We start from the raw sequence: 27,617 nt of genomic DNA on the forward strand, positions 1-27,617 counted from the left end.
AGTTGACCCGTGCACAAACCACAATCAGATTTCACCACAATCATTATCAAAGAACTGTTTTATCATCACCGGACAGTGTTCTTGTATTTTGCGAGTATTTTCTCAATAGCTGGAAGTAGCGAAAGAATACGGGTGTTGCCATGTTGAAGAACCTTTTTATACTCTACATCTACAAATTCACAGAATGCTTTTCGTTGAGTGACTCGAACCGTATAAATGTGAAAATATTTATAAGTTTTGACTACTAAAGCTTCTATTTCAATAGGTAGAACATCAACTGCAGTTTGAAGACAGTTGTGAACGATGTGAGCACCGCAACCAATGCCCACAATATTTCTTCCTAGTTCCTTCTTCAATCGACTGTAAATATTGTTTTCTCCTCTTCTTTTTCGCACCCCAAAAATTGGTATTGCAGTTATCTCCACAAAATCCAATAATTTTTTTTGTTATATTATGAGTTTTCATAATGACATTAAATGGTTTGTCAGTATTTCTGAAGTTTCACCTAGGAACTGATTGAAAGTCTAAAACTTTGACTTTTACTCCACAATCTGGTGCAAAATACCGCACAACACAATGCATAGTTTTAATTTCTTTCCTGTTGGAAGAATCAATCGATATCATCAAAAAATTTGTTTTGTTTAAATCTTCACCAAGTTGCTGAAACAACAGTGGCTCAATCACATTAACAATGACAGATTCACATTTTGTTCTACACAGTCTAACCTTTGTTTCAAAAAGCTTTGATATCAATTTAGATGAACAATCGGAAGACTTATAGCTGAGATTGTGAATGGCAACATGAAATGCAAAAGTTGCTTCTTTAGCAGCTATTAAAAATTCTTTGTCACTTGGATCGTCACCTTTAAAATATGACAATATCTTTGAGAAAGTTCCTGCCGCTGCTAGACTAGCCTTATTTTCGCACATGTCCAGTGATTTTTATGTCCCAATGCCCACCATGAGCCACAGAAAATTTTGAAGAGCACTGTTCACATTTCACTTTCTCAATACGACCACAAACTTTTTTCAAAAATGGATAATCCTTTTTTAATTCATCTGTAAACACACAGTTTCTTTTTGGCATTTCGGGGTTAAATTAATTTAATGAAGTAAAAAAAATCACAAACAACATGCCGAAAAGAAACACTGACTTGCAATCTAAACTCAACTAAGATTGCGCATGCTCAACAATGACTTGTGACGCAGCGTACAGGCCAGAGTCAAAGTGGGGTATTCGTGTTGCCTAATTGCCATTTTCTGAGGCTGCACTTTTTGTACTGTGTGTATATTCTGCACTTTTAAATTTTTACAAAATAACCAGGAGAAAATGACAAACTGGCCAGGATGTCAGGACCATACCTTCAAACTGGTATGTATGGTAAGCCTAGACTGAAATACATAAACATAATTGAAGAAAAAATGAAAGATTTTGAGAACAGGAACCAAACCTTGGAGATTCAGTGGCAAGCTCTGAAGAAAACACTGATTGATTCAGCCACAGAGGCATGTGGTGAGGTTGTCTGCAAGGATAGAAAAATCATAACTCCATGGTGGACACAGGAAGTTAAAGAGGTAGAATGAAGGAAAAGAAAAAAGCATATCAAACATTCTTGGCAAATAAGTCTGCTTGTGCTCTTAGAGAATACAGAGACAAATGTAAGAAAGCTAAACACTGTGTAAAACTAGCTAAACAAAAGTCATGGGAAGACTGGTAAGAACATAGAAAATAAATATCAAGAAGGTATCAAGATATTCTGGAGTTGTTGAAGAAGCTCAGAAATGGAGGAAAGACTTCTTTAACCAGAATTAGAGCTGATAAAGGTAACATGAAAAAAAAAGATATCCTTGAAGAATAGAATAATTGCATTGAAAAAATTGCTAAATGAAACAAGCAGTGATAGCACAATGGTAAAAAAACACTCAAGGGATTCAATTGGGAAGACATATCCATACTTGAAGTAGAAAAAGCCTTCAAAGGCTTGAAATGTGGAAAGGCAGCAGGAGTAGATGATATTTGACCAGAAATGCACAAGTATGGAGGTATAAAAGTCTTACAGTGGCTGCACTGCATAGTTCAGAAGGCCTGGACAGAGGGACGAATTCCGGATGATTGGAGTAGAGCTCTCATAGTACCCATATATAAAAAGGGAAATAAAGCTGAATGTGAGAATTACAGAGGTATTTCTCTACTGAGCATTCCTGGTAAGATTTATGTAAGTATACTTGAGAAATGGTTGAGAAGGATTGTGGAAGAAAAGTTTGATGAAGAACAAGCTGGATTCAGGCCAAATAGAGGCTGTCAGGATCAGATTTTCACTTTATGACAAATAGTTGAGACATCATGGGAATATATCAACGATCTGTATTTAAGTTTTGTCGATTTGGAAAAGGCATATGACAAGATGCCAAGAGAGAAACTGTTCAAAACGTTGTGTCAGTGGGACATTATATTAGGCAATACTTAGTCTTTATTTGAGTTGTAAGTCAGCAGTTAGAATTGAAGTAAGTACAGGAAAATGGTTTAATGTTAAATCTGGTGTCAGACAAGGATGTACATTATCTATATGGATCACATTATGAAGGAAAGTAGTATTAAACCGGATATCAAAATTGGAGATGTTAGTCTCAGCTCTTTGCTTTATGCGGAGATGTTATACTTCTAAATAAATCCACTACAAGTCTGCAAGATTCCCTGACTATATTGAATAACTGTTGTAATAGATATGGTATGATGGTCAGCAATAACAAGACAATGAAAATAGGCAGAAGCATTGAAAATGTCAACTGCATTGTGAATGGAGAACCTGTGTAACAAATAAAACATTTCAGCTACCGAGGCCTGATTTTTAGTGAAGATGGTAAATTAAAAATGGAAATAGAAAACAGAATCAACGAAGCTGGTGTGGTGGGAAGGCAATTGAATAAATTCATATGGAATAAGAGAGAAATTAGTCGGAACACTAAATTAGCTGTATACAAAGACGGTGTTCAAACCAATTTTAACTTATGAATCTGAGAGCTGGGTCAGAAGTAAAACACTTGACCAAAGACTAGAGACTGCAGATATGAAAGTACTGAAAAACATTAGGGGCATGAACAGATGGTAACAATGGCAATAAGAGAAGATGAAAACTCTAAGACAGTGGTGTTCAACCTTTTTTTTACTATGCGAGCTACTTTTTTGTTAAAAGTTTTTCAGCGACCTACTCTCTTATATATAAGTTATTCGCCGATCTACTCTCTTATATAGATCATTCCCCCAACCTGATATCTGATTACACACAAATAAACAACTAAAATAAAAATACACTAATAAAAACTTTATTTGTGTATTTAAAAATTTATTTATCACTTTTAATTATTTTAATATAACAAATATTTTAATACAACCAAAAAAAAAAAAAAAATATATTGGAATAAAATATTTATTTCTGTATTTTGGAAAACAAACGTTAGAAAAAACAACAGATTGATTACAAACTCGCAAGTTACAGGAAATGCTGGTTAATTAAAAAAAAAAAGTTAATGTGAAATTTGGCATTGTTTGGACCTCGCAATATTTTCATAGTCAAGTCGATATGAAGAAGTGGCCAATCGCAGACATTCATCCAAATGATCATTTGTAATTTGGTTTCTTAATTGCTTTTTTATGACTGTCATATTTGTAAAAGCGGATTCTGACAAGTATGTTGATCTGAAACACGACAGAATTTTTCACACAATATCAGTTAAATATTGGGAATTTTTCATGTGCATACTTCCAAATGACTTCATTGTTTATTGATTTTAAATGTAAACTATTCTGAATGTTTATTGTCTCAAATTCTACTTCAGTTTGGCTTATATCAAACAGCCCACTAATTTTATTTGAAATTTCGGTGATGTTCAAGTGTTCTTGAAATGGATTATTGATAAAAGATACAATCATTTCATTTTTATTAAAATCTTTAAATCTCGAATTTGTTTCTTCCTCAACTAATTCTATTTCATGAATAAATTCTTTTAAATCATAGCGAAGCATTTCATGATTTTGTTCAAAAAATTTTAATAAATATGGGAGATGTCTAAATTCGCGGTCATTTATATTTGTTTTTTTAATAAAAGTAAGTATTTCAATTGAAGGTGAGTTAACCGATCTCATACGGTGGTAGCAGTTTTTTTTTCCTGGAAACTCTGGTTTTTCATCCCCCATTTTGTCTATAAATTGTGTGTGTTCTGAAGACAAATCGGCCCTTCAGAACACATGCAATTTACAAACAAAAAATTCTAGTGGTGGTGATGGTGGTGAGCAGTAGATGGTGTTGATGTAGATGATTGGTAGTATAGGTTCTGTGTAGTAGTGGAGATGAAGAGTTGTACAATAGGTGTCCTCCCACGATGAGTCTTCGGACTCCTTGGAGGTGTCATGAATGATGATAATAAAGTATTGCTGAAAAGTTTTTATTGAACTTAACATGTCAATTAAATTATTATCTCTACCTTGTAACTCTAAATTTAAATTGCTTAATTTCATACAGAAATCTATTAAAAATGATAAGTGTAACAACCATCTTTTATCACTCAAGTGTGGATAAATATCTCCTTTTTCATCCAGAAAATTTTTTATATCATTAATTAATACAAGAAATCTTTCTAAAAATTGACTTCTGCTGAGCCAGCAAACATTGTTGTACAACAGAAGTTTCCTATCATCATCTGCCTGTAATTTAAATAGCCACCATTGCAGGACTTTTCCTCAAACAGAATTTACAATTTTAAATGTAATATCCAAAACATCTTTTGTGTTTAATCTTTTACTACACAGTACTTGTTGGTGAATAATACAGTGGTACGTTAAAAAATATGGATATTTGTCAACTTTTTTTACATAATGAAATGAAGCCTGATTTATTACCTATCATTGCAGGAGCACCATCAGTAGTAATAGACACAAGTTTAAAAAACGGAAGTTTGTGTTGTTTCACAAATTCATCAAATGCCGAAAAAATGTCTTCTCCCCTAGTCCTTCTCAATAATGGTATAATTTTCAAAAGTTCTTCTTTATTTGAATAATCTTGAAATACCATGCAAATAAATACCATTAACTGAGCAATATCAGTGAAGTCATTTGATTCATCAAATTATTATGAAAACGCAACGCACTAGTGAATGTCTGACATTAACCTGGCCTGCAAACTTTTCTCTGGCAATTGGAACTCTTCCTTTCGGCAATTTGAAATCTTGTCTGTGGCCTAGAAGTAGTCTCTCTCTAGCGACGTCTTGAACCGAGAATCTCCTTTCTGGAAGTGTGAAACTTCTCTCTCAATCAACATGGATCCAGGCAGTCTCTCTGACGGCAACTCTGGACCAGGCAGCCTCCTCTCTGACAGCAATTCTGGAACTGTGACCCCTTCTGCTTGCTTCAGTCCCTTTTTATTAGGCCTCCTCTGAGACCTTGCATGAAGTTTGGCAACCCCCAAAGAATCGGTATGAGTCTTTCATCTTAAGTTTCAAGTTCTGCACGCCTTTTGTTCTCCTCTGCTTTCTTTTGATTGTAAGTTGCTGACCATCGGAAAGTTGTTTAAACTCTTTCTGACTGAGTTTGGAGATGTTTACACTTGGAGCCTGCAAGCTTTTCTCATACATGCAAGTTTCAGTAACAATCTTTCTAATGCCGCCATGTACAGCTTCGGCAACAAAAACATATCCTTTGTTTTTAACACTCTAACATATTCTTATTAAAGCAGTATATACAGTTAGCTTCAAAAGAGTTATTTACAAAAACATCTAATACAAACTGTACCGAGACAAACAAAGTTTATTTTTTTATGATATTCACATGGGACTTAACTTAAGTAAAAAATTTATGTAATGTGCTTTGGAATATTTAATATTTAAGCTACAATTGAGTTTTTACACTTTGCTTATAATTGTATTCACTCGGCTCGCTGTTTGACTTCCACTGATCCAAATTAATTCATTCACCTGGACTTATAAGAAAATTTCTGATTTGACAATTTTAATGAAAAATAAATAAACAACAACAATACACTTAAAGCGAATTAAAAATAATATACAATAATGATAAATAACATATTATGTTTTCAGTTTTAATTAAATTTGTAAGGAGGAATATACAAGCGATCGACGGGTTGAACACCTTTGCCCTAAGACATACGATGCTTCTCTTTCGATTACCGACAGCATACCTCGTGGTGGTGGACCCAGGTAAGAGAACGCGAAGACCCTAAGACAAAGTCATTCTCGATGTCCTGCCTTATATAGGCTCGTACCTAAATTGTATGCATTTGTGCATCTCTCAAAACTTCCATATATGGTCACGTATTGACATCCGACCATGATGATGTCATACTTCACGCGTCTTTTGAAATTACCATATATGTCAATTCTTAGAGATTAGACTTGCTAATTAGACATGAATTAACAGCGTTACATGATGTCATGTGCCACATTATTTTAACAGAGGCTCATGGTTAATTTGTTACAAAACACAAGATTATTACAGACAAAATTTGGCATTTCTTTAAGTGCGATCTCCTTAGAAAAATATGTAAAAGCGAACATGATAAGTTACATAGTTATATATCATGAGAGATTTTACAGTCAAAGGAGTTTTTGAAGATAGTTGTATCTGAATGTATACCTAGAGTCAGAAGGGTAAATCAGGTAGGAATTAGATAGATGAATAGCTTCATTAAGCAAGAGTTGTGCACAAAAAAAAAGATTATAGAGGGATTATCAATAAAAAGGTGATTAGTATGCCCATGAGTGGTAAAAAGCACAGGGAAGAAGGTTGACCAGCATGGTAAGGAGGGCTGAAGCTAATTATGAAAGAATACTAGCTGATGAAGCAAAAAGAAACTCTATAGAATTTTTTCACTATGTGGCAGGTAAAAGGAGGAATGACTATGGAAGGATGACTTTAGAAAAGTGCTGGTGGTGGGGAGGTAAGAAATAAAACCAAATAGTTGAATTACTGAGTGAGTATTTTGCAGGGGTGTGCCATCTAGGTGGTGACATTGACTGATAGGAGAATAGAGGGTGGAGAAATGGAGGTGCTTAAAATATTTCAGAACTTCAGTATGAATACAGCCATGAGATTAGTTGGCATATTGGCCTATGCATTATGAGAGTGCACAAAAGAATTATCAGCTCCTCTGACCAAACTGTTTAATTTAAGCCTCAGTACTGGGAAGGTGCTAGTGAAGTGGAAAGAGGGCAAAATAGTCTGCATAAACAAGACTCCAGGACCGAAGTAGCAAATTATAGGCAATCCGCAACCCAGGAGCGGTGGTTAAGGTATTAGAGAAATCGGTGAAAGACAGAATTCAGGACTGGTGGATAGGAATATGATACTCTATAAGAGACAACATGCTTTTGTGGAGAGTAGGCCATAACTTAGCAATTTGCTTACTTTTTTATAATTACTTACAACTTACTTTTCCCCATTCCTTTAAATAGGTTTTGCCAGCCTGGTTGGCCTAGTGGTTAGTGTATCTGTTCTCCAGCCAAAAGGCTGTGGGTTCAAATCCTGCTGTGAACGTGGATGTTTGTGATTGTCTGTGAAAATCTAGTAGTGGTTGTGGATGGTAGATGCTGTTGGTGTAGAAGATGATGGTAGTTGTGGTTGGTGGAGACAAAGTTGTAAAGTTGGTGCCCTCCCTCTGAGTCTTTGGACTCCCTAGAGGTGTCATGCAATAATAATAATAAAATGAAGATGGACTTTGCAAAGGCATTTGACAGGATCAACATGTGGACGGATGGATTTGAATCTGGTGATTTGGATTAGAGAGTGGCTGATGGACAGATATCAATGAGTGGTTTATGAGAAGTTGAGTCCAGTAGAAGGCAAATTATAAGTACATGGTCCAGTGTTGTTTAATTTGTATATCAATAATATAAGAAATGATTTGACAGAAAATATTCATTTGTTTGCTTATGATGCTTAAGTGGTAAGAGCAATGGTAAATGAAGGTGATTCAGAGATCCTGCAGGAAGACTGTCTAGCAGCATGGGCAAAGGTAAATGGTTGCCTGTTTAATGTGGCCAAGTATAAGGTGATGCACTTTGGGAAGAAGCTGTATGCTATATTGATGGAACTGAACCGCAGAAAACTGATGAGGCCAGGGACTTGGATGCAATTGTGGCAGGGAGTTCAAGTTTAGAGGGCATGTTGTGAAGGTAACTAAAATAGCACGTCAGATTATGTGGTTGTTGAACACACAAGTAGTGATAGAGAAGTTATTGTTCCCTTATAAGGCTTTAATGAGGCCACATGTGGACTATTGTGCACAGATCTAGACTCCCGGATTCCCTTGGGGATGAAAATTGTGGAGAGGATCCAGAGGTGAGTGACAAAGATTGTAGCAGATCTGTGGAATGCTTCCTATGAGAATAGATTGGTAGTCTGCAGACTTCAAAGATTAGCTCATAGGAAAAAAAAGAGATGTGATTGAAGCATTTAAGTTATTAAAGTGATTTTATAGGATTGATACTGGAGACTTTTTCAGTATATGGCAAGACGGTAGAGAACAAGGAGTCACCAGTAGAAGTTGTTAGCAAGAGTTTCAGTACTACATTTTTTTGCTTTGAGGGTGGTGAAATGGGGTGCCAGAGGTGGTTGTAGATGCTTCGTCAGTGAACAAGTTTAAGGAGAGGTATCATAGACGTTGTGTGAATGACTGCTAGTATGTGAGCAATGGATCTCCCATAATGAGTCTTCCGACTCCATGCAGATACCTCTTTAGTAATAATAATAATAATTTATATTGCATCTTTCATTGGTGTAAAATAGACTGCCTCCTCATGGTGCACTGTGGATAATGCAAAATAGTTTACAGCAATAAAAAAGGTGCATACTTCCTTTGCAGGACTTGCAACCATAGGCTACATGATGGAAATCGTCATAATCTCATGAAAACTCATTTTGACCAAATCCTGAAAATATGTCAACTCAACATAGAAAGCATTACCAGATCCAATTATGACTACTTAACAAGAATTTTAAACGACCACTAAATCAATTCTCTTGTGCTACAAGAAACTCATGTAGAGGATGTAGAAGATGTTGGTGCAGCTGACAATTTTTTTACATAACTGGAACAGTTGATTACAGAGATGAATAAAAATAAACAAATGGCATAGTCAACTAACAGGATTGGTTGAATTTCTAAATATTCAGTGTAGCATGGAATGAGGAGTTAGCTGGAAAAGAGATCAATGCAGCTTGGGGGATATTCAAGAACTATCTAGTAGAAGCAGTGTCTAAATATATTCTAAGGATCAGAAGGTTAAATAAGGTAGGTGTGAAATGGATGGATGAAGAGATTAAGCATGCGACTGAGGAAAAAAGGTAGTATAAGAGAAGTATAAAAATAAACAGAGAAAACTAAAATCATATTTAATCATTTTGTAACACCGAAAAACATAATAATAGAAAACAATTTCTTTGTAAGAGTCTCTTCATATACATATTTAAGTCATCTCATTGATTTAAACTGTGGACTCCAAAAGGAAATAAATAGAAGAGTTCAACTTGCCTAGAGTGCATTTAGAAAACTGAAAAGCATTTTTCAAAACAATGATGTCCCACTCTGTTTAAAAAGGAAGACCTTTAACCAGTATATACTTCCAGTCATTACGTACGGTTGTGAAACTTGGTCTCTAACAAAAGCACTGACAAATAAACTAGCAACAACTCAAAGAAAAATGGAGAGGCTGATGCTAGGCATCAAATTAAAAGATGAGAAGTGAAACAACTGGATAAGAAGCCAGACTTGTATCACTGACATCAATCCAGAAGAGAAGATGAGCAGTGGAACACCATACTAATGAACTGGATTCAGAAAGAAGGGAAATGAGGCCAAGGACATCCTAAAAGAAGGTGGAGTGATGAATTGTAATTTTGTTGGGAAAAATTGGTCAGACATTGCCAAGAACAGAGAAAGGTGGAACGCACTGGAGGAGGCTTTCATACAGCAGTGGGCAGAAAATGGCTGAAGAAGAAGATAAGAGAAGTGGTAATAATCAATTCCACGAGGATTACAAAGACGAGGTAAGGAGGGTGACTTGGTTCGTAATGGTAGCAAAAGTGAGGTATGAGCAGCAGTTAGCTAATGAAGCCAAAAAGAATCCTAGGGAGTTCTTTTGATATGTAACCAGCAAAAAAAAAAAAAAAACATGATTATGGAAGGATGACAGTGATTGGAGAAAGATGGTATAAGGACAACTGTTGTGGAAGATATAGTGGAGATACTTAATGAGCAGTTCATAAGTTCTTGTGAATGTGACATCATGGAGAGTTTGAGAGCAGTTGATGATGGGGGGGGGGGGAGACTGACCATAATTGAGCAAACTTGATGTTAATAAGGCAGTGGGACTTAATAATATATCATCACATATTTTGAAGGAATGTGCAAGGAAGTTGGCATATGCCTTGACATATTTTTTTTTTTATATGAGTCTTACACTGGGTCTAGTTCCAAGTTCCAAAGGAGTGGAAGGAGGGTAAGATTGTGCCGTTTCATAAGGGAGATGATAGAATTCAAGTATCAAATTATAGGCTTGTCAGTGTGTCAGGTGTTGTAGTTAAGTTGTTGGAGAAGCTGGTGAGAACTAGGATCCAGAATTGAGTCCCGCCAAGTCAGAATCATGATAAGTGTACATAATCCAAGGAATCGTTTGTGTTGGTGCTGATATTTTCACTTTCAACCTACCTTCTTCCATTTTTATAGATAGGAGTAATCCATCTTTATCTAAGGTTTCTAGGTTGAAAAACGTATCTAGGTAATTGAGTTTCACCCCATCAGGAGTACTGCTTCATAAAAAAAAGTACTGTTTTTTTTTTTTTTTTTTTTGAGCTTCAACAATCCCATCCTTTTCCCAAATTTGTGAACTATGTTCCTTATTCATCTTATGAATAACATGAATAATGGAGTCCTCTTCACCTTGTTTCAAATGGTTATCCCTAGATGAGTTATCATAATCAGATCCTAGAGATCTAGATAGGTAATCAGCTACTATATTTATTTTTCCTGGAATATAAGCCATATCAGTATTATATTCCTGCAGTTCCGGTGCACACCTAATTATACTTAGATTTTTATTCTTCATAGCACTTTGGAATGACAGAAGGCTGGTGATCAGATCTTATTTTAATTGGTTGTCCTAACAACATGTATCTAAATTTTTTCAAGGGAAAAATTATTGGTAGTAGTGCTTCCATTTCTAAGGTTGAATAATTCAATTCTGGACCTGATAATTTCCTATTAATAAAAGCTGCTGGCTTAAAGTCTTTTCCTTTCTGTTCTAATACAGTGGCAATGCAGTCGAAGCATCAGCAGGAAGATAAAAAAAAATTTCACCACATTTAGGATAAATGAGAACTGGAGCTTAAGTTAATGCCAGTTTAGGTTGTTAAATGTTTCATGTTGGGCTTTACCCCAGTTGAACTGACACTTTCCTTGTCAAGTACAGCACTATGGGTCTCAATAGCTGTGAATAATTAGGAATAAATTTTCAATAGTAATTTAACATGCCAATGAATCTACAAACTTGCATAATTGTTTTTGGAGGTTTAGCTGATAATATGCCTTATACATTTGACTGAGTTGGTATAATTTTATGTTGCTGATTTTATGATCCAAATACTCAACTTCTTTTAAGACAAATTGGCATTTAGAGGCACGCTAAAGATAGATTTGCTTCATCTAATCTCTTTAAAACATTCCACAGGATTTTTACAATGGCTGTCTAGATCCTTTGAATAAATTAGATCAACCTAAAAATAGATGACTCCCTTTCCCAACATACCTGTTAAGACAGAATTCATTAAAGACTGGAATAACATGGCACAATTTCTTACACCTTGTGGTAATCTACATAGCTGATATTTTTGTCATTTAGTAGTAAATGCAAAGTATTTTCTATCTTCTTTCTTAAAAGGGATCTGAAAGTAGCCAGAATTTAAATCCAGTTTTGTAAAATATTGTGCTCCTTTCAAACAGAATAATAATTCCGCAGTCTTACTCAGAGGGAAATCAATAGGCTTTTGTAACCTTAGTGATGGCTCTCAAGTCTAAGACAAACCTTAGACCTCCATTTGGTTTTTCAGTTAAGATTAATGGGCTATTCCACTGAGAATTTAACTTCTCAATTATTCCTTCCTTTTCATATTCCTTCAGTAGTTTCTGAAAACATTCCATATATTTCAATGGAGTTTGATATTGCTTAATGTAAATAGGAGATTGAGTACAAATCTACACTGAGTGTTCTACTGCATTAGTGCAAGATGTTCAAACAATATTCTCTGTGAAAACACCAGAAAAAAATTTAAAGGCAGATTTAAAGAATTTCAGAATTCTATTCCTTTCTTCATTAGTGTTTTCTGATTTCATTGAATTCTACACTAGGTTCTCTTTATTTCCTCAATGTTTTCCCTCTCATCTTTCTTTAGAGCCTCAATATTAAATACTTGATCATTATCATCAGCATGTTTAAAAATTTCAGGACACTGCTCTAATTTTCCTTTGTCACTTGATCCTGTCCAAACAGTATTCTATGATCCACACAAGAACACTGCATGACATTTCAGAAAATCAATTCCAAGTATTCTGGATGAACTATTAATGGATGACAAACTTTCAAAGGAAAACAAGGAATTGAAATAAAAGCATTTATCTGCTTATCAGCTGAAATTTCTGATTCAAATATACCCTTCAGCTTAATTGGATAACTTAAAACTGATATATCATTTGGAATTAGTTTTAATTTTGTTAAACAAACTATAAGAAATGAGTGAAATATGTGCACCTGTGTCAAATAAGATTTCACAAGGCACATTTTCAATAAATCCTTGTGGAACTGTCAGAGGACTATCTCCATTAGCATAAGGAGCTAATACTACATCAAAACTCTCTTTCAGGGTTTGAGCTGCCTTTAGTTGAACTCATGTCTAATGAGTAGTTTGACATTTCTGTTCTTGCTAATATGATATTGGAATAATAATTATTTCCAATTTTTTTCTATATTTTCAGATTTCTTACATTGAAAACAAAGAAAGATTATCCCTAAAACAACAGTCTTTAGCAAAGTGATCAGGTTCCACTGCATCTAATTAGACCATATCTCTTTTGAGATGTTTTATTTCTGTCAAGACCAGTAGATTTGCAAGAGAAAGATTGATTATCTGTAGGATTCTTGGATATTGTTTGTTAAATCAGATATCATCTTAAACAGAAGTTCCTGTCCTTTTACAATTGGTCTCTGCTGTCTTTCTATTTCTTCACTAAGAAATGTTTTTAGTTCCTCTATTTTTCCTAAATCATGTGATTGTACCTTGGACTCAGATTCTGGAACATCTTCAGTTAAATTCAAAGAAATTTCCTTAGACCATTTAGAACGTTCCTAAATAACAACAAGTGATATCATGCACGCTCTATGCATGTATTGTATGCGCTCTGTTCTTTGTTTAATATAATTGGAATCGGTTGATTATAGTTTGTAACAGTTTTTTACTTTTTAGTGCTTTTCATCAGTTATGTACCCTGAAGATGCCACCAGCCTTAGTTGGTGAAACTAGTTGGTATAACATAGTTGTTTATTATATGCACTTGATCAATATAATCCCATTAAAAGTCTTTCCAGAGTTTTTTGGTCAAGAAAATTAAACGTTTTTTGACATAAACACATAAGCATATACTTAATCAGGTCTTCCAGACTAAACACTTTGTTTACACTACAAAATGTTTATCAGAGTCAGTTTTCTTGTTAGACCCTTTTCCAAACACATAAAATTTACTTATTTTCCATGGGATCCTTTTTTTATCTCCCTTATGTAGCATACAATATTATTCCTCCTGTCTCACTTGAGTACAAATATTCTTATCTCTCACAATATCAATATGACACACAAATGACCAATTTTTGTACCAGAGAAAGAAATTTCTTCTACTACTTCATGAACAACATATGTAAATAGAACTCTTTATGTTAAGCCACTTTACAGTTTCAGATTTTACTAATTCTGATGCTTTTTCCAGTAGAATAACAAATAGATCTGGCATCCTTAAGACAGAAGATGAAACTTTTCATTAAACATTTCCTCAAACATTGAATTGGAATGCCAACTCCAGATATCTTCTTTTATTTACTAAACACTTGTTGACAGTCTTAGCTCTTCCAGTTTAAAGATTCACAGTGCTACGATTCCTTTTCGGAATCTTCTGTAAATATTGTCATGTAAAACGTAAACTTCCTAAGAACAATTCTCTGGTTGCCGTTCTCAAATTTCCATTCTCTCTCTCTACTTGTTTAACTCCGTTCCACGGATACTGAATGCCCTCTTTGTTAGCTGTCAATGACCCATCAAACTCCTTGGTGAGCATGTGCACTCCATTAAATGGCAAACAAGAAGTTACCTATAATGGCTGACATGTTGTCTTCGTTAGCGTAAACAGAATGTCTTCACAAAACAAAACAAATATCGCAACGCTTAACAATTTTATATTACAATAAAAAAGATTAAAATTATTACAAACTATCAGAATCTAGTAAGTACATCAATTTCAAATGCTTTACATTTCATTTTTACAATAATATATCAATAATGGGCACATCACAAGTGTTAATAAGTGTTACAAAACGAAAACTAATAATATACTAAAATAGAGAAATAATTGTAAAAAGATTCAGAATTATAAATTATGATTATTTTTACAATGGCTAGTGTGTGAGTAATGTATCTTCCACAATGAGTCTTCTGACTCCATGGAGATACATAATAATAATTTATATTGCATCTTTCATTGGTGTAAAGTAGACTGCCTCCTCATTATGCACCCTGGATAATGCATAATAGCTTACAGCAATAATGGTGCATACTTACTTTGCAGGACTCATAACCATAGGCCACATGATGGAAATCGTCATAATCTCTTGAAGACTCATTCTTTTCAAATCCTGAAAATATGTCCATTCAACATAGAAAGCATTTCCAGATCCAAATGTGACCTAACAAGAACTAGTGTACACTACTCATGTACCAAAAGTCATTTTGCCTCTTTACAAGGCCTTGATGTGGCCACATCCAGACTACTATGTACAGATACAATTGTACATACAAGTCTCCTGGGTTTGGATGGGATAAAGAAGCTGTGGAAAGGGTGTAGAGAGTAGTAACAAATATGATATCAAGATTGTGGATTATGATGACAGATGGAGAATATGTGGACTCCAGACTTCATAAACAGGAGAAAAAGTGGTCATAATAGAGTTCTATGAACTTCTAAAAGGGTGTTATAGGATATCGACTAATGAAAATTTTCGTTATATGGAAGGTGGGGAGGAAACGCTGTGGCATCCATGGGAACTAATGTTGTGTGTGGTAAAGAAAGGGGCGAGAGCTAGATTTTTCTCATATAGAGCAGTGAGTGAATGGAACATTTATTATTAGTTTACCTGTTGAGATGGTGAATGCATCTAGTACTAATGTGACTTTAGAAGAAGGTATGACAAGTGGTGTGGGTGATGTATTGTCCCCTCCCTCATCCTCGATGAGTCCTTGACTTCCTGGAGGTCTCAGATAATAATAATATTCAACGTTACCCACTTCTATCCCACAATTCATTTTGCAAAAGCTCATAGTTCTCCAGCTTCTGTTTCAGAGTCCTTGCCTTGAAGGACTGCCTCAACTAATGTTCTACAAATAGAAAGAAAGTAGTCTTGTATGTTAGAAAAAGATCAGTATTCTTACTTGAATAATTAGTAATCCACTGGGAACTTCGGGATAAACTATTCATATGTATTCTTGCACATATTTTCAATCATCACTTTCACGTAGTTTTATGGATTTTTAGTTAATTGATGAAGGGAGGTTTTTATTACAAGCTCTTCAATAATACTTCAAAAAGGGAAACATTTCTCATTAAGATTACATTTGAAATTGATGAATTGCTCAGAAAGCTAGTAGCACATTTATTGTAGTATTTATACTGTATTCAGCTATTTATGCACTACATGTTACCTCCTCTTTAATTGCAGAGTTCCCAACTCTGTATAAGAAAGTTGATTAGCAGACTGATCCAGTTTTATGTAATTTTATTGTGTATACATGTTTTAGATATATTTTTCTCCATCTAATTTTTTTTTTTTTTTTTTTTTTTCCCCTTTACAGAAATTTGTATTATTCAGGCAGTTATGATAATACAGTTGGAATTACTGGATTATTTATTGGCTTCTTTGGATGAAACTGGTGAATGTATTAGCCATAAAAATTACTGATGATATTTGTTAATTTTGTAAGTCTAGCAATTCATAAAGTTATTGTTAATAAATATTCTGCCAATAAATTATTTTTGAAGCAAACCTTCAGAGCTGTAACAATGGCATGTAAAAATACTACTGCCTTGTTGAAACAATTGAGAGCATTAATGAAGAATTCTAATTATATTAGTGAACCAATTCAGGCATATATAATACCTTCCTGTGATGCTCATCAGGTTAGTATTAAATTTTAGTGAAATATTTTAGATTAGCGATTCCCTCCCCCTCCCTTTACATTTATTTTGTTTTCTGTATCCTCTGTACACAGATTCATTTTTATTTCATATAATATATTTTTTATATATGATGTTGATAACTTGAAACTGTTTAACAATAATTTTTATGTGAGTGCAGTTTTTATTCATGAACAGAATTGCGATGAACATCATGCATTCTAGTTGTCTGTTATTGAGGTGGTATATGATTATTATTATTATTTTTTGTCAGAATCATTTATTCATATATGAATAGATAAGTATATACGAGATTATTCATATAACAACTCATGGAGATTGGTCTGTTTTGTGCCAAGTTGTAAATGTCAGATAGTTCATGAGTCTCATCTTCGTCTTCATTGCTAAAACTGTTTTCTTCATCTTCCTCTGTGTCCTTTAGTTGATCTGTAGAAAGCAAGAGCATTGAACATAAGTGAAAGTGGATGTCTAAGTTGATATTCCAGCCATCTCAGCTGACTTTTCTGAATTGTTTCTATTAGGGATCTTTGCTGGCTTTCTTCAAGAAGACAATATTAGGAATGATATTTTACCATGTGTATCCCAGTATTGATTGAAGGCATGTTGACCCAAATTATTATTACATAACACCTCCAAGGAGTCCAAACACCCATTGAGGGAAGGCACCTATTCTACAACTCTCTCTACCACTTAATCCACCAACTACAGCAAACCCCCACTGCCATCATCACCTACACCAATGGCATCTACTTCCCACTACCACTAGTATTTTTTTTTTTCTTTAAATTGCTTATGTTCTTAAGGCCAGTTAGTCTATATGCAGGATGAAAAATCTGAGTTTCTGGGAGAAAAAGCCCTCCTACCTCTGTATGAGATTGGCAAACTCACCTTCAATTGGAAAAAACCTGTATGCAGATTCATCTTGTCATGACGAGAATCAAACTCAGGCCTTTTCCAATTGAAGGGTTCAATGTACCATTGTCCTTCCAATTGTGCTATGGAGGTGCTTGTTCATATTAACTGCTCATAATATTCCATGTCTGGGAACCATATATAAATAATGCTTGATTGACTGTTTTGTACAGACAAATTTTGGCATTTTTGGTGATAAGATTGGATTTCCAGATATTAGATTTTTATGAAATAGAGGAGCTTTTTTTTTTTTTTTTTTTTTTTTTTTTTTTTTTTTTTTTTGCTTTCTTTTCACTGTGTCACTTTGGGAGCCTTCATAGCTCAGTCAGTATAGATGAAGCCCTTTGGTCAGTTTGATTCCTGTCCATGACATGAGGAACCTTTATCAGGTCTTTTTGACTACAGGTGAGTTAACCAGTCTCATATAGAGGTGGAGGGTTTTTCATCCCTCAAAACAGGCAAACTTGTCCCGTGAATACGCACGACTACAATTCATGAATACTTATGGTATGGAAAGAAATGCAACAGGAAACAACCTTGTTTCATAATCATCTTCCTGGTATAGTAGCATATTGCTATCCCCCACCAGCTAAGGCTGAAGGGAAAATACACATCACTTAGAGTAGTGCTTTAAAAATTGCAGGTCATGATCTGTTAATGGGCCGTGAAATCAGTTTAGTGGGTCATGGCCAACATTTTTTTTAAAATGAAATATAATAGAAAATATCAGTGTCTTGTTGATTTTTTTTTTTTTTTTTTTTTTGCTTTAACACATTCACTCTAGGCTGTGTCATATCTTGTGTTTCCCTTTAGGAGGGAACTCGCTGTTATGTCCTTTCTCATTAAGTGGGTGCATTTTTACAAGGCTTTGAATATATACAGCATTTTAGCTGGAATGTTTTTGATTAAATTCTGATTATAAAAGTAGTATCGTCTTAATGATTATGTATAATATTTGTTGGATGCAAGTTTATCATTATGCAGAGTTGTCTCATTTTCATTTCAGATATCTTCAATGTACTCTAATTGTTGCCATATATAGTACATAACTCTAATTGGCATGTAAAAATACTGCATATAGTGTTATAATAAAGCTTGTTTTTCTTGCATTTGCAATATGGTGTCTCTTGGGTCGGGAATATTTATCACTATGCATGGACATCTTCATTTATCTTCCAAAAGAATAGGTATAGTAAGCAAAACTGTTTATTCTTGTTTATTAAAACTGTTTTCTACTTGGACTAATGTTTACTGGACCAGTCTCTCTGGGAATAAACAAATCACATCAATAGTCTCCTCAGCATCCAAAAAACTAGCCATTCTCTTTCATTCAAGAGCCTATTTTACACTCGATCTACTCTCAGTTATATACACCCAAATCTGCCCATGCTTAGGATACTGCTCACATGTTTTGGGTGGTGCACCTAAAACTTTCCTTGAAATCCTTGATGCTGTCAAGAGTTCAGCACTTGGGCTTATCGATGATCCCTCTTACAGATTCACTTCAGTTTCCATCTCACAGATGCAGTGTTTCAGCACTGTGTCTATTCTACAAGTACTTCCATGGTCATTGCTCCAGTGAATTGTAACCACCATTCCTCAACTTTCTGTTGCACCCAGTAATATAAGAGCAGCAGCTGCTCAGCATCCCTTTACAGTGAAACTCCGAACACACTGAATCTGCTTCTCCTCTTCCTCTTTTATTCCATCAAACTCTGTCCTCTAGAACAGCCTTCTTCATAAAGCATTCCAGACAACTACGACCTGCAGTTCTTCACAAAAACATCAATAAACTTTTATCTTAGTTCTCATCTGGACCCCAAATACAACACTGTGCTTATAGGTCTCTCAATCTCTCATGTATGTGATAAAAAAAAAACCTGTGCCATAAAAAAAAATTTCAATATTTCCTCATTTCTGTTTTAGTTGTTTGAGGTTCTCCCCCACATTTAAATGTTAATGAAATCAAAATTCATAGGAATGAGGCGTGTTACTTAGGATTACTTCCCAAAATTGTGAAAGTTTAAGGCAATCATTTTTGTTGAAGTTCAGACTGTGAATGCGAGCTTTCCAACTTTTGTTATATAATCATTCCAGAAAATAATAGAGTAAAATATATTCTCCATGTTCTTGTAGATGAATCTGAGCAGAATGACCCATCTGCTCTTCCCAACTTGTAAAATCAGAGATTTTTCATTCTCCTTGAGCACATCACATTGCCATGCAAGCTTTTCCTTGTTAATCAGTCATATTCATGTAGCAAAAAAAAGCTGTTTTTTGTTAATCACTGTATTGCTTCTGTTTATGCTGAATTAACTAATGCTGTATTTGTTGAAGAATACAATATTGTTTATAGAATATCTCCAGATTCAACAGAAGATTCTTATGACTGTTAAACAACATCATATTCAAAATATTTAATCATTTTTAAGTAAGAAGAATTTTCCGCTTAGTGCTCAGACGGACATTTCAAGAACTGTTATTAAAAGGACAGCCTGACATTTCAGGCTGTCCTTTTTCTAATGGAGAAATCTCAGTGTTGTCGAAAGGGTTAGCTCATGACAATATATGAGTGCATATATTGTCATGCATTTGCAATCATTAACATCGTGCACCCATGATTTAGTGGCTTGTGTACATGAAAAGATCATCAATGATCACTGAATTTGAGAGCTGTCCTGTGCAACAGGAATTTCAGTTGGATCCTGCTACCAAATTCTGAAAGATTTGGAAATGCAGAGGATTGCTGCAAAGTGTGTGTCAAACCTTTTTATTCATGATCTATTTAAAGGGTGAAGGTTTCAAGATGCAAATGAAATGAAACAGAATACAATAGAGCATCTCAAAGCTATTCCATGCTAGAAACAGTATATACTGAGGGAAGGAGAATATTTAAGGAGATATGTTGCCATAGCTCATAAGCCCATAAGTCATATATTTTAAATGAATTATGTTCCTGATATTTTTGAACAGACCTTATATTGTTAGAGAAAAGTTAAACCATAAACTAAGTGGTCAAATCTGAAGAAAACATTGATCGATCTAAGAGAAAATGTGGTTGACAAAGGAAAAGCAGAACATATGAGGGTGGTATATGGATATTACGAGGGTGGTCTGAAACGTTCTCTGCCTGACAATGAAAAAATGAATTTATAATTTCAACATAATCTCCCTGATACATTTATTCCAGTGAAACTCCAGCACCATTATCTAATCCCTGTAGTTCTCAGTAAGATCTGCAAAATACCCCTCTACAGCTGCAATAACCTCTTGATTAGAAGAAAAACGCTGACCAGCGAGGAAGAGGTTTACTTTTGGGAAGAGATAGAAGTCAGAGGGAGTCAAATCTGGGGAATAGGGTGGATGTTCCAACAATTCATAGTGCAGATCCCTTAATTTTCCCATTGCCAAAACACCTTTGTGGGCAGGTGCATTGTCCTGATGAAAGATGATTTTTTCTTCTGCAAACGGTATTTTCTCACAAATTTTTTCGTCTAGTCTGGTTAAAAGATCGGAATAATATTCCCCGGTTATTGTTTTACTCTTTTCAAGATAATTAATAAACAAAATGCCTTTAGCATCCCAAAACACCAATGTCATGACCTTTCCTGCTGATGGAATCGACTTTGTCTTCTTTGGCACTGAACAACTGGCTTCTGTCCATTGTTTTGACTGCTGTTTGGATTCTGGTGTGTAATGGTGAATCCAAGTCTCATCCATAGTCATAAATCGATGCACAAAATCAGTTTTATTCTTGTTAAAACGCTCCAAGCACTGTTCAGAGATTTTCATGCGAGTGCATTTTTGATCTGCTGTGAGCAAGCTCTCCCATCTTGCGCAAAGCTTTTTCATTTTCAATTCTTCATGCAAAATATATCCTACATGTTCTTTTGAAATGCCTATAGTCTCAGCAATTTCATGTACTTTGACTCGCTGGTCATCCAATACCATATCGTGCACTTGATTAATGATTTCTGGTGTTACACCTTTTTGGACATCCTTCACATGGATCATCTTCAAGGCTTGTACAGCCACGTTTAAACTTCGCAGCCCATTTCTTAAGTGTCAAAAACGAAGGAGAAGAATGCCCATAAACTTTTATGAACTTCAAATGAATTTCTTTTGGCGTTAAATCTTCTTTTACAAAGAAACTTATAACCGCACGATACTCAATTTTATCCATTTCAAGGAATACAGACAACACTTTAGCTTCAGACAGCTGTATAAAACAAACTACTTGATAGAATGACTTGCAATTTCACATGGATGCTTATGATAGATGTACCAATTTACAAAAAAAAAAAAATAAATAAGTAAAAAAAAAGTGCCTATAGTGTTGCCATCTATGATCGAGGCTGAGAACGTTTCAGACCACCCTCGTAGATATAATAAATTAAAGATGCAGTTCTGTAAAAGAAGAATATTGCAACTTCCTGTGAAGTAAGGCAGTACAATCTGAGAGGATCCAGAGAAAAATGCAAAAAAGTTAAATGTAATATTTGCAAAATGATAAAACTTAGAATATGAAGATAAATATCATGAAGTCAGCAGAATGTTTTGTAAACAATTGAAAAAAACTTCAGAATATAGAATTTGGGAGAAAAGGTAGACGTTAAGTGGCAGATGTGAGACTAGAAGCCTGAAAAAAGTGGCCCCTCTATTGATGCTGGGGAGCCTTGACTTGTTGGGCAGGAGGTCTAAAAATTAATGCTTATATCTTGGAAGTTGAAACAATCAAATTTATTTAGATTTAAATATTTAAAATTATTTAAATATTATTTCAAACTGTCTGTGCTTAGAATCAAATAAGGAAAAATTATTATACTATGATTAAGCATTGAAATTTTTCCTCATTTGATTCTATGGAGGGTATCCAAAGCATACAGTTTTAAATAATATTTAAATATGTTTAAATATTTCGTTTTAAATAATAATGGTTTAGTTTTGATATCACTTGTTTATTTACCAATATCCCCCATTTCTGATACTTTACTTAAAATGTCCCCTTCCCCCCAACCTGCTATCACCCTGATCTCTTCAGTTTTGTCATCTGTACTGGTTACTTCACTTGCAAGGATACCACATGTAAACAGATTGAGGGTACAAACATGAGCTCTCTCCTCCTTCCTCCTATAACCAAAATTTCTGTAAGAAGCATTTTGGAAACCATGTGCTTCATACTCCCCATCTATCCCAATGGCTTTAACAGGCTTAAAAGATCCACAACTTTCCAAGCATGCTTGGATTTCATAACCGAAATACGAGGATAAGATGGTCAGCCCTATGCCTCAAAGTATTCCTGACTGTATCCCTGTGTGTTCACGGGGTTGGTTTGCCTGCTTGCAGGATGAAAAATCCCAGGTAAACTGGCAGAAAAAATCCTGCTGTCCATGCCCAAGACCGGCTAACTTGGCTATGGCTGAGGAAGATCCTTAAGCTCCTCATGTTGTCGACGGGAATCGAACCTAGGACACTCCTTCCCCAGGCATATGGCTGCGAAGCACGAAGCCACTAGGCTAACTGTGCAGACATGTGCTTCATACTGCTGTTCTCAAACCTATCTGACTAAGATGCATTGGTGATGTGGCCACATGGCTCAGACACTGAGACTTTACCTCAACAGCCATCACTCCAGATTCCAGTTTTTTATGTGGCTCCTACCCACAAAAGGTTTATTTGCGAACCTATAATACATTCATATCATAAGTGGATTAAATTTTTTTTTTCCTTATTTTTATTGATTTTATATATTTTTTGGTATTTTTATTTATTTATTGATTTTTACCAGATCTGGAAACCCTTCTCCACAGATCAAACATGGAACCTTTTCAAACCACTTCTGGCCTCTAATAGGCAGAGTCATGGTCTCACGCCAGACGTTGAAATTCATCTTCCACCTAAAGACATCCACAAACATCCCTACCCATGGTGGGATTCAAACCCTCTTCCTATTGATTGGAGAGTGACTATGCTAACCATTTGGCCAACCATGTCAGCAGAAAGTTCCTGTAGAAAAATATAATAGCACTAGTCTTTCTTTTCTAGACACAGTAATTAAATCTGGAAGGTACTCTTTCTTTCTTGGTTTAGAAAACCTCACATGGGTAGATACTTACATACACAAACTTTGCCATGCCATCATCCTCCCCTTCCCAACAACATGCTATCATTAAAACTTGTTAACAGCTCTAACCTCTGTACCAACTAGGCTTGCCTCACATGAATTGTCAAATTTTGTTGGGAAAAATTGGTCAGCCATTGCCAAGAACAGAGAAAGGTGGAAGGCACTGGAGGAGGCTTTCATACAGCAGTGGGCAGAAAATGGTTGAAGAAGAAGATAAGAGAAGTGGTAATAATCAATTCCATGAGGGATTACAAAGACAAGACAAGGAGGGTGACTTGGTTGGTAAGGGTAGAAAAATTGAAGTATGAGCAGCAGTTAGCTAATGAAGCCAAAAAGAATCCTAGGGAGTTCTTTCGATATGTAGCCAGCAAAAAAAAAGAATGATTATGGAAGGATGACAGCGATTTCAGAAAATGGTATAAGGACAGCTGCTATGGAAGATATAGTGGAGATACTTAATGAGCAGTTCATAAGTTCTTGTGAATGTGACATCATGGAGAGTTTTAGAGCAGTTGATAATGGGGAGAAGAGACTGACAGTAAGTGAGCAAGAGGATGGAATTGAGCAAACTTGATGTTAATAAGGTTGTGGGACTAAATAATATATCATTGCGTATTTTGATGGAATGTGCAAGGAAGTTGGCATCTGCCTTGACATATTTTTTTGATACGAGACTTGCACTGGGTCGAGTTCCAAAAGGAGTGGAAGGCGGACAAGATTGTGCATTTCATAAGGGAGATGATAGAACTCAAGCATCAAATTATAGGCCTATCAGTGTGTCAGATGTTGTTGGTTAAGGTGTTGGGGATAAGTTGTTGGAGAAGCTGGTGAGAACTAGGATACAGAATTGGGTTGACGACAATGGTATTATCTTTGGACAGCATGGATTTGTTAAAGTCAGGTCATGTTTTAGTAATCTACTTACTAGGTGACAGCTTCCTTGGACAGAGGAGAGGGATACACAGTAGTATACTTAGATTTTGCAAAGTTTTTGATAGATTACCACATGATAAGTTGATAGTCAACTAGAGCAGATGGGGGGTTTTATATTAGATAAGTTCATTGGATCAGAGACTGGCTATCTGATAGGTATCAGCAAGTTGTGTATGGGGAAGCAATATCCCGGAAGAGGAAAGTCACTAGTGGTACCCCAGGGTTCTTTTTTAGGGTCATTGCTGTTTAACCTGTATGTTAATGATATTGGTGAAGATTTGGATGGGGATATTCAGTTATTTGCAGATGATGGAAAGTTGGGATGAACTATGAAGAGTAGAGAAGATGTTGTGGCCTTAGCCTTACAAGAATTGAATAGATTGAGTGAATGGGCATGGGAATAGGAATGCAAGTTTGATGTTGCGAGATGTAAAGGTTTTAAATTTTGAAAACAAAGATGGGATGTAGAGTTTACACTTGTTGGTGATGTATATGTTCGAGACAGAGGAAATGAGATATCTTTAGATGTTGGTGGATAAGGATCTAAAATTTAGAGGATACATCACCAAATTTGTGAGGACAACACACTGGAGGATACTGACTTGTAAGGAGATTGTTTTTTATTTTATAAGGCCACATGAACTACTGTGCACAGGTTTGATCACATGGTTTTCAAAAGGATGAAGAGATTGGAAAGAGTTCAGAGGTCATCGACTAAGGTAGTTCTGGTGTCTGGAATGTTGAGTATGAAGAAAAGTTATGATGCAGTGTACTGAGTCTAGTGGATGGGAGGAACAGGAGTGATATGATAGACATGTACAAGTTGGTAAAGGGTTGTTATAGGATTGACATTAAGAGGTTTTTCATAAAATGGTGAGAGCTGAGGGGGAGAACAAGAGGTCATTCCTGGATTCTGTATAAGGAGGGTGTAACTAAGGAAGTGAGAAGCAGATTTTTTTTTGCATGGAGAGTTCTGAATGATTGGAATGCATTGCCTGAAAGTGTGGTGTCTGCAGAGAATTTGAATAAATTTAAAGCACAGTATGACAAGCTGTGTGTATGAGAAAGGTACTTCCCACGATGAGTCCTTGACTCCATGGGGATCTGGGGATTAATATTAATAATAAAATAAATTTGTGTTTGGATAGAAAAGAAAACAAACAGCACAGTCAGACCAGAATTATTGTATAAAAAACAATAATAGAAAAAATTAGAAAACAACAACTGAGATGGTTTGGCCACACTGTACGCATGGACGCTGACAGACTTCCTAACGTCCTAATCAATACTTTTCCAACTGAAAAAAAGAAGACCTGGAAGCCCAAGAATTACCTGGCTGAAATCAGTAAAGAGCATCTCAGGATGCAGAACATAGACGGAACTTTTTTGGACAGCAAGGAATAGAAAAGACTGGAAGATCCTATTCAAGAGAAGACTCAACCCGTCTTAGATGGAAGAGAAGAAGAAGAAACCTTCCAAGATTTGGGGAACATTAACTTAAATCTCTCGTCCAACAGACAATGGTAGCTACCTTAACCCATTGGGTGAGCATCCCTCTTTGGAATTTAGGTTTCTTGTTCTTCGTTCGTTTAGTATCCAGGTAGATACCTAACAGGGTTCACCACGAGAATGCGAGGATTGGACATTAGGTCAGAAGCCCTGGTCAGTTCTCTGCATTCCTTTAAGGTCTATATGGAGGACAAGTTATTCATGTCTTCTGAGCAGCAGCTGAGTTTACCTGGACAACCCTTGACCAGGTGGCAGTGATTTTTGAAAAAATGTGCATAGCATACTCTACATTTATAAACTTCCAAAAATTATTTAAAGAAAATTACATATTTATACAGAGAATGCAGTTTATAGAATGCAAAATACAATTTAGAGAAGTTACATATTTTTATTCAACTATGTTTAGCTACAATAATTAAGCCACAATAATAATTAAACCACCATCTACTTATTGTTGTATGCTTTTTGCATGTGCGCTACTACAGTTTTTATATTTTATTCTGGATATTTCCATGACCGTTTTCATTCCAGTAAACATAATTATGAGTTTTAACCAGGACCTTGCCTAACACATGGTTATAGAAAGATTAACTAGACGGTTATTTATTTGTTGCCTGGATGGCAGGAAATGCCATCAGGCTTTTACGTGACCAACCTAAAGTCTAAGTTAGGAAAAAATCAGTATTGGAATTTAAGAAAATTCTGAGAATTTTGTAGAATTGCATTCTCGTTAAAATCAAGAAAATTCTAAATTCTTATGAATTTCATTTATTGTGAATTCCCCGAATTACATAACTGACTGCACATAAAAAAGCAGTTCTTAGCAGTTTGAATTTGGTGTTTGAGTAGACAACACAGTTACCGCATTTTTTGCATTTGCATTTTTTAAGTGAAATAAAAATCGCGTTATAAAATTAATAATTTTGCCAAGAAATAATAAATGGTAAGCTATATGTAGTTTTCAGACTTTCATTTGCTGATAACCAAAAAAAAAAAAAAAAAAAGGAAAGCAGTTTCCTTGGATATAAAAATTCAAATTTTAGATCGTCTTCAAACTGGGAAAGGTTCGACGGCTGTGGGTAAGCAGTTTGGAGTCCATGAATCAACTGTCAGATCTATAAAGAAAAATGAAGAGGCTATTAAAAAAGCGGTATGTTCTGGTACAAAATCGAGTGAGAAATTATCATCAAGCACAAGAGATATTATTGTAGAAAAGGCCGAAAAATCTTTAGTGATGTGGATAGAAGATAATGTACAACAAAGAATGCCAGTTGACGGAAATTCCATCAAGCAATCAGCATTGAGATTTTATGAACAGATTATAAAACTGCAGCCAGATACTTCATCTCAATTGAGGAAAAAATATGAATTTCATGCAAGCAATGGTTGGCTGGCTAAGTTTATTAAAAGACATGCTTTTCATAATATAAAAAATAAAGGAAATCTGATGAAACATCTGCTAAAGCATTTCCACAAAAACTAAAATAATTGAAGATAGAGGTTACACTCATGAACAAGTTTGGAATATGGATGAAATCGGCCTTTTCTGGAAAAAAATGCCAAACAGAACTTGTGTATCAAAAATGCAAAAAACAGTTGGTGGGTTCAAAACAGCAAAGGAT

At 35.2% G+C, this 27,617-nt stretch overlaps 1 protein-coding gene across 2 annotated transcripts in view; it reads left to right on the forward strand.

The window, feature by feature from the left end:
- Positions 1-27,617, forward strand: part of LOC150102909 (xaa-Pro aminopeptidase 1-like) — a 416,385-nt gene that overhangs the window by 9,872 nt on the left and 378,896 nt on the right. For both annotated transcript variants that reach the window (XM_090398386.1, XM_090398385.1), the window contains exon 2: positions 16,175-16,499. In XM_090398386.1, coding sequence (XP_090254512.1) covers positions 16,281-16,499 — 219 coding nt within the window. In that variant the 5' untranslated portion in view covers positions 16,175-16,280. The remainder of the gene's footprint in view (positions 1-16,174; positions 16,500-27,617) is intronic.

This window comes from Typopeltis vanoorti, chromosome 9 (assembly GCF_054136105.1).
Source record: "Typopeltis vanoorti isolate ZY-2024b chromosome 9, IOZ_Tvanoo_1.0, whole genome shotgun sequence".
NCBI lineage: Eukaryota > Metazoa > Arthropoda > Arachnida > Uropygi > Thelyphonidae > Typopeltis > Typopeltis vanoorti.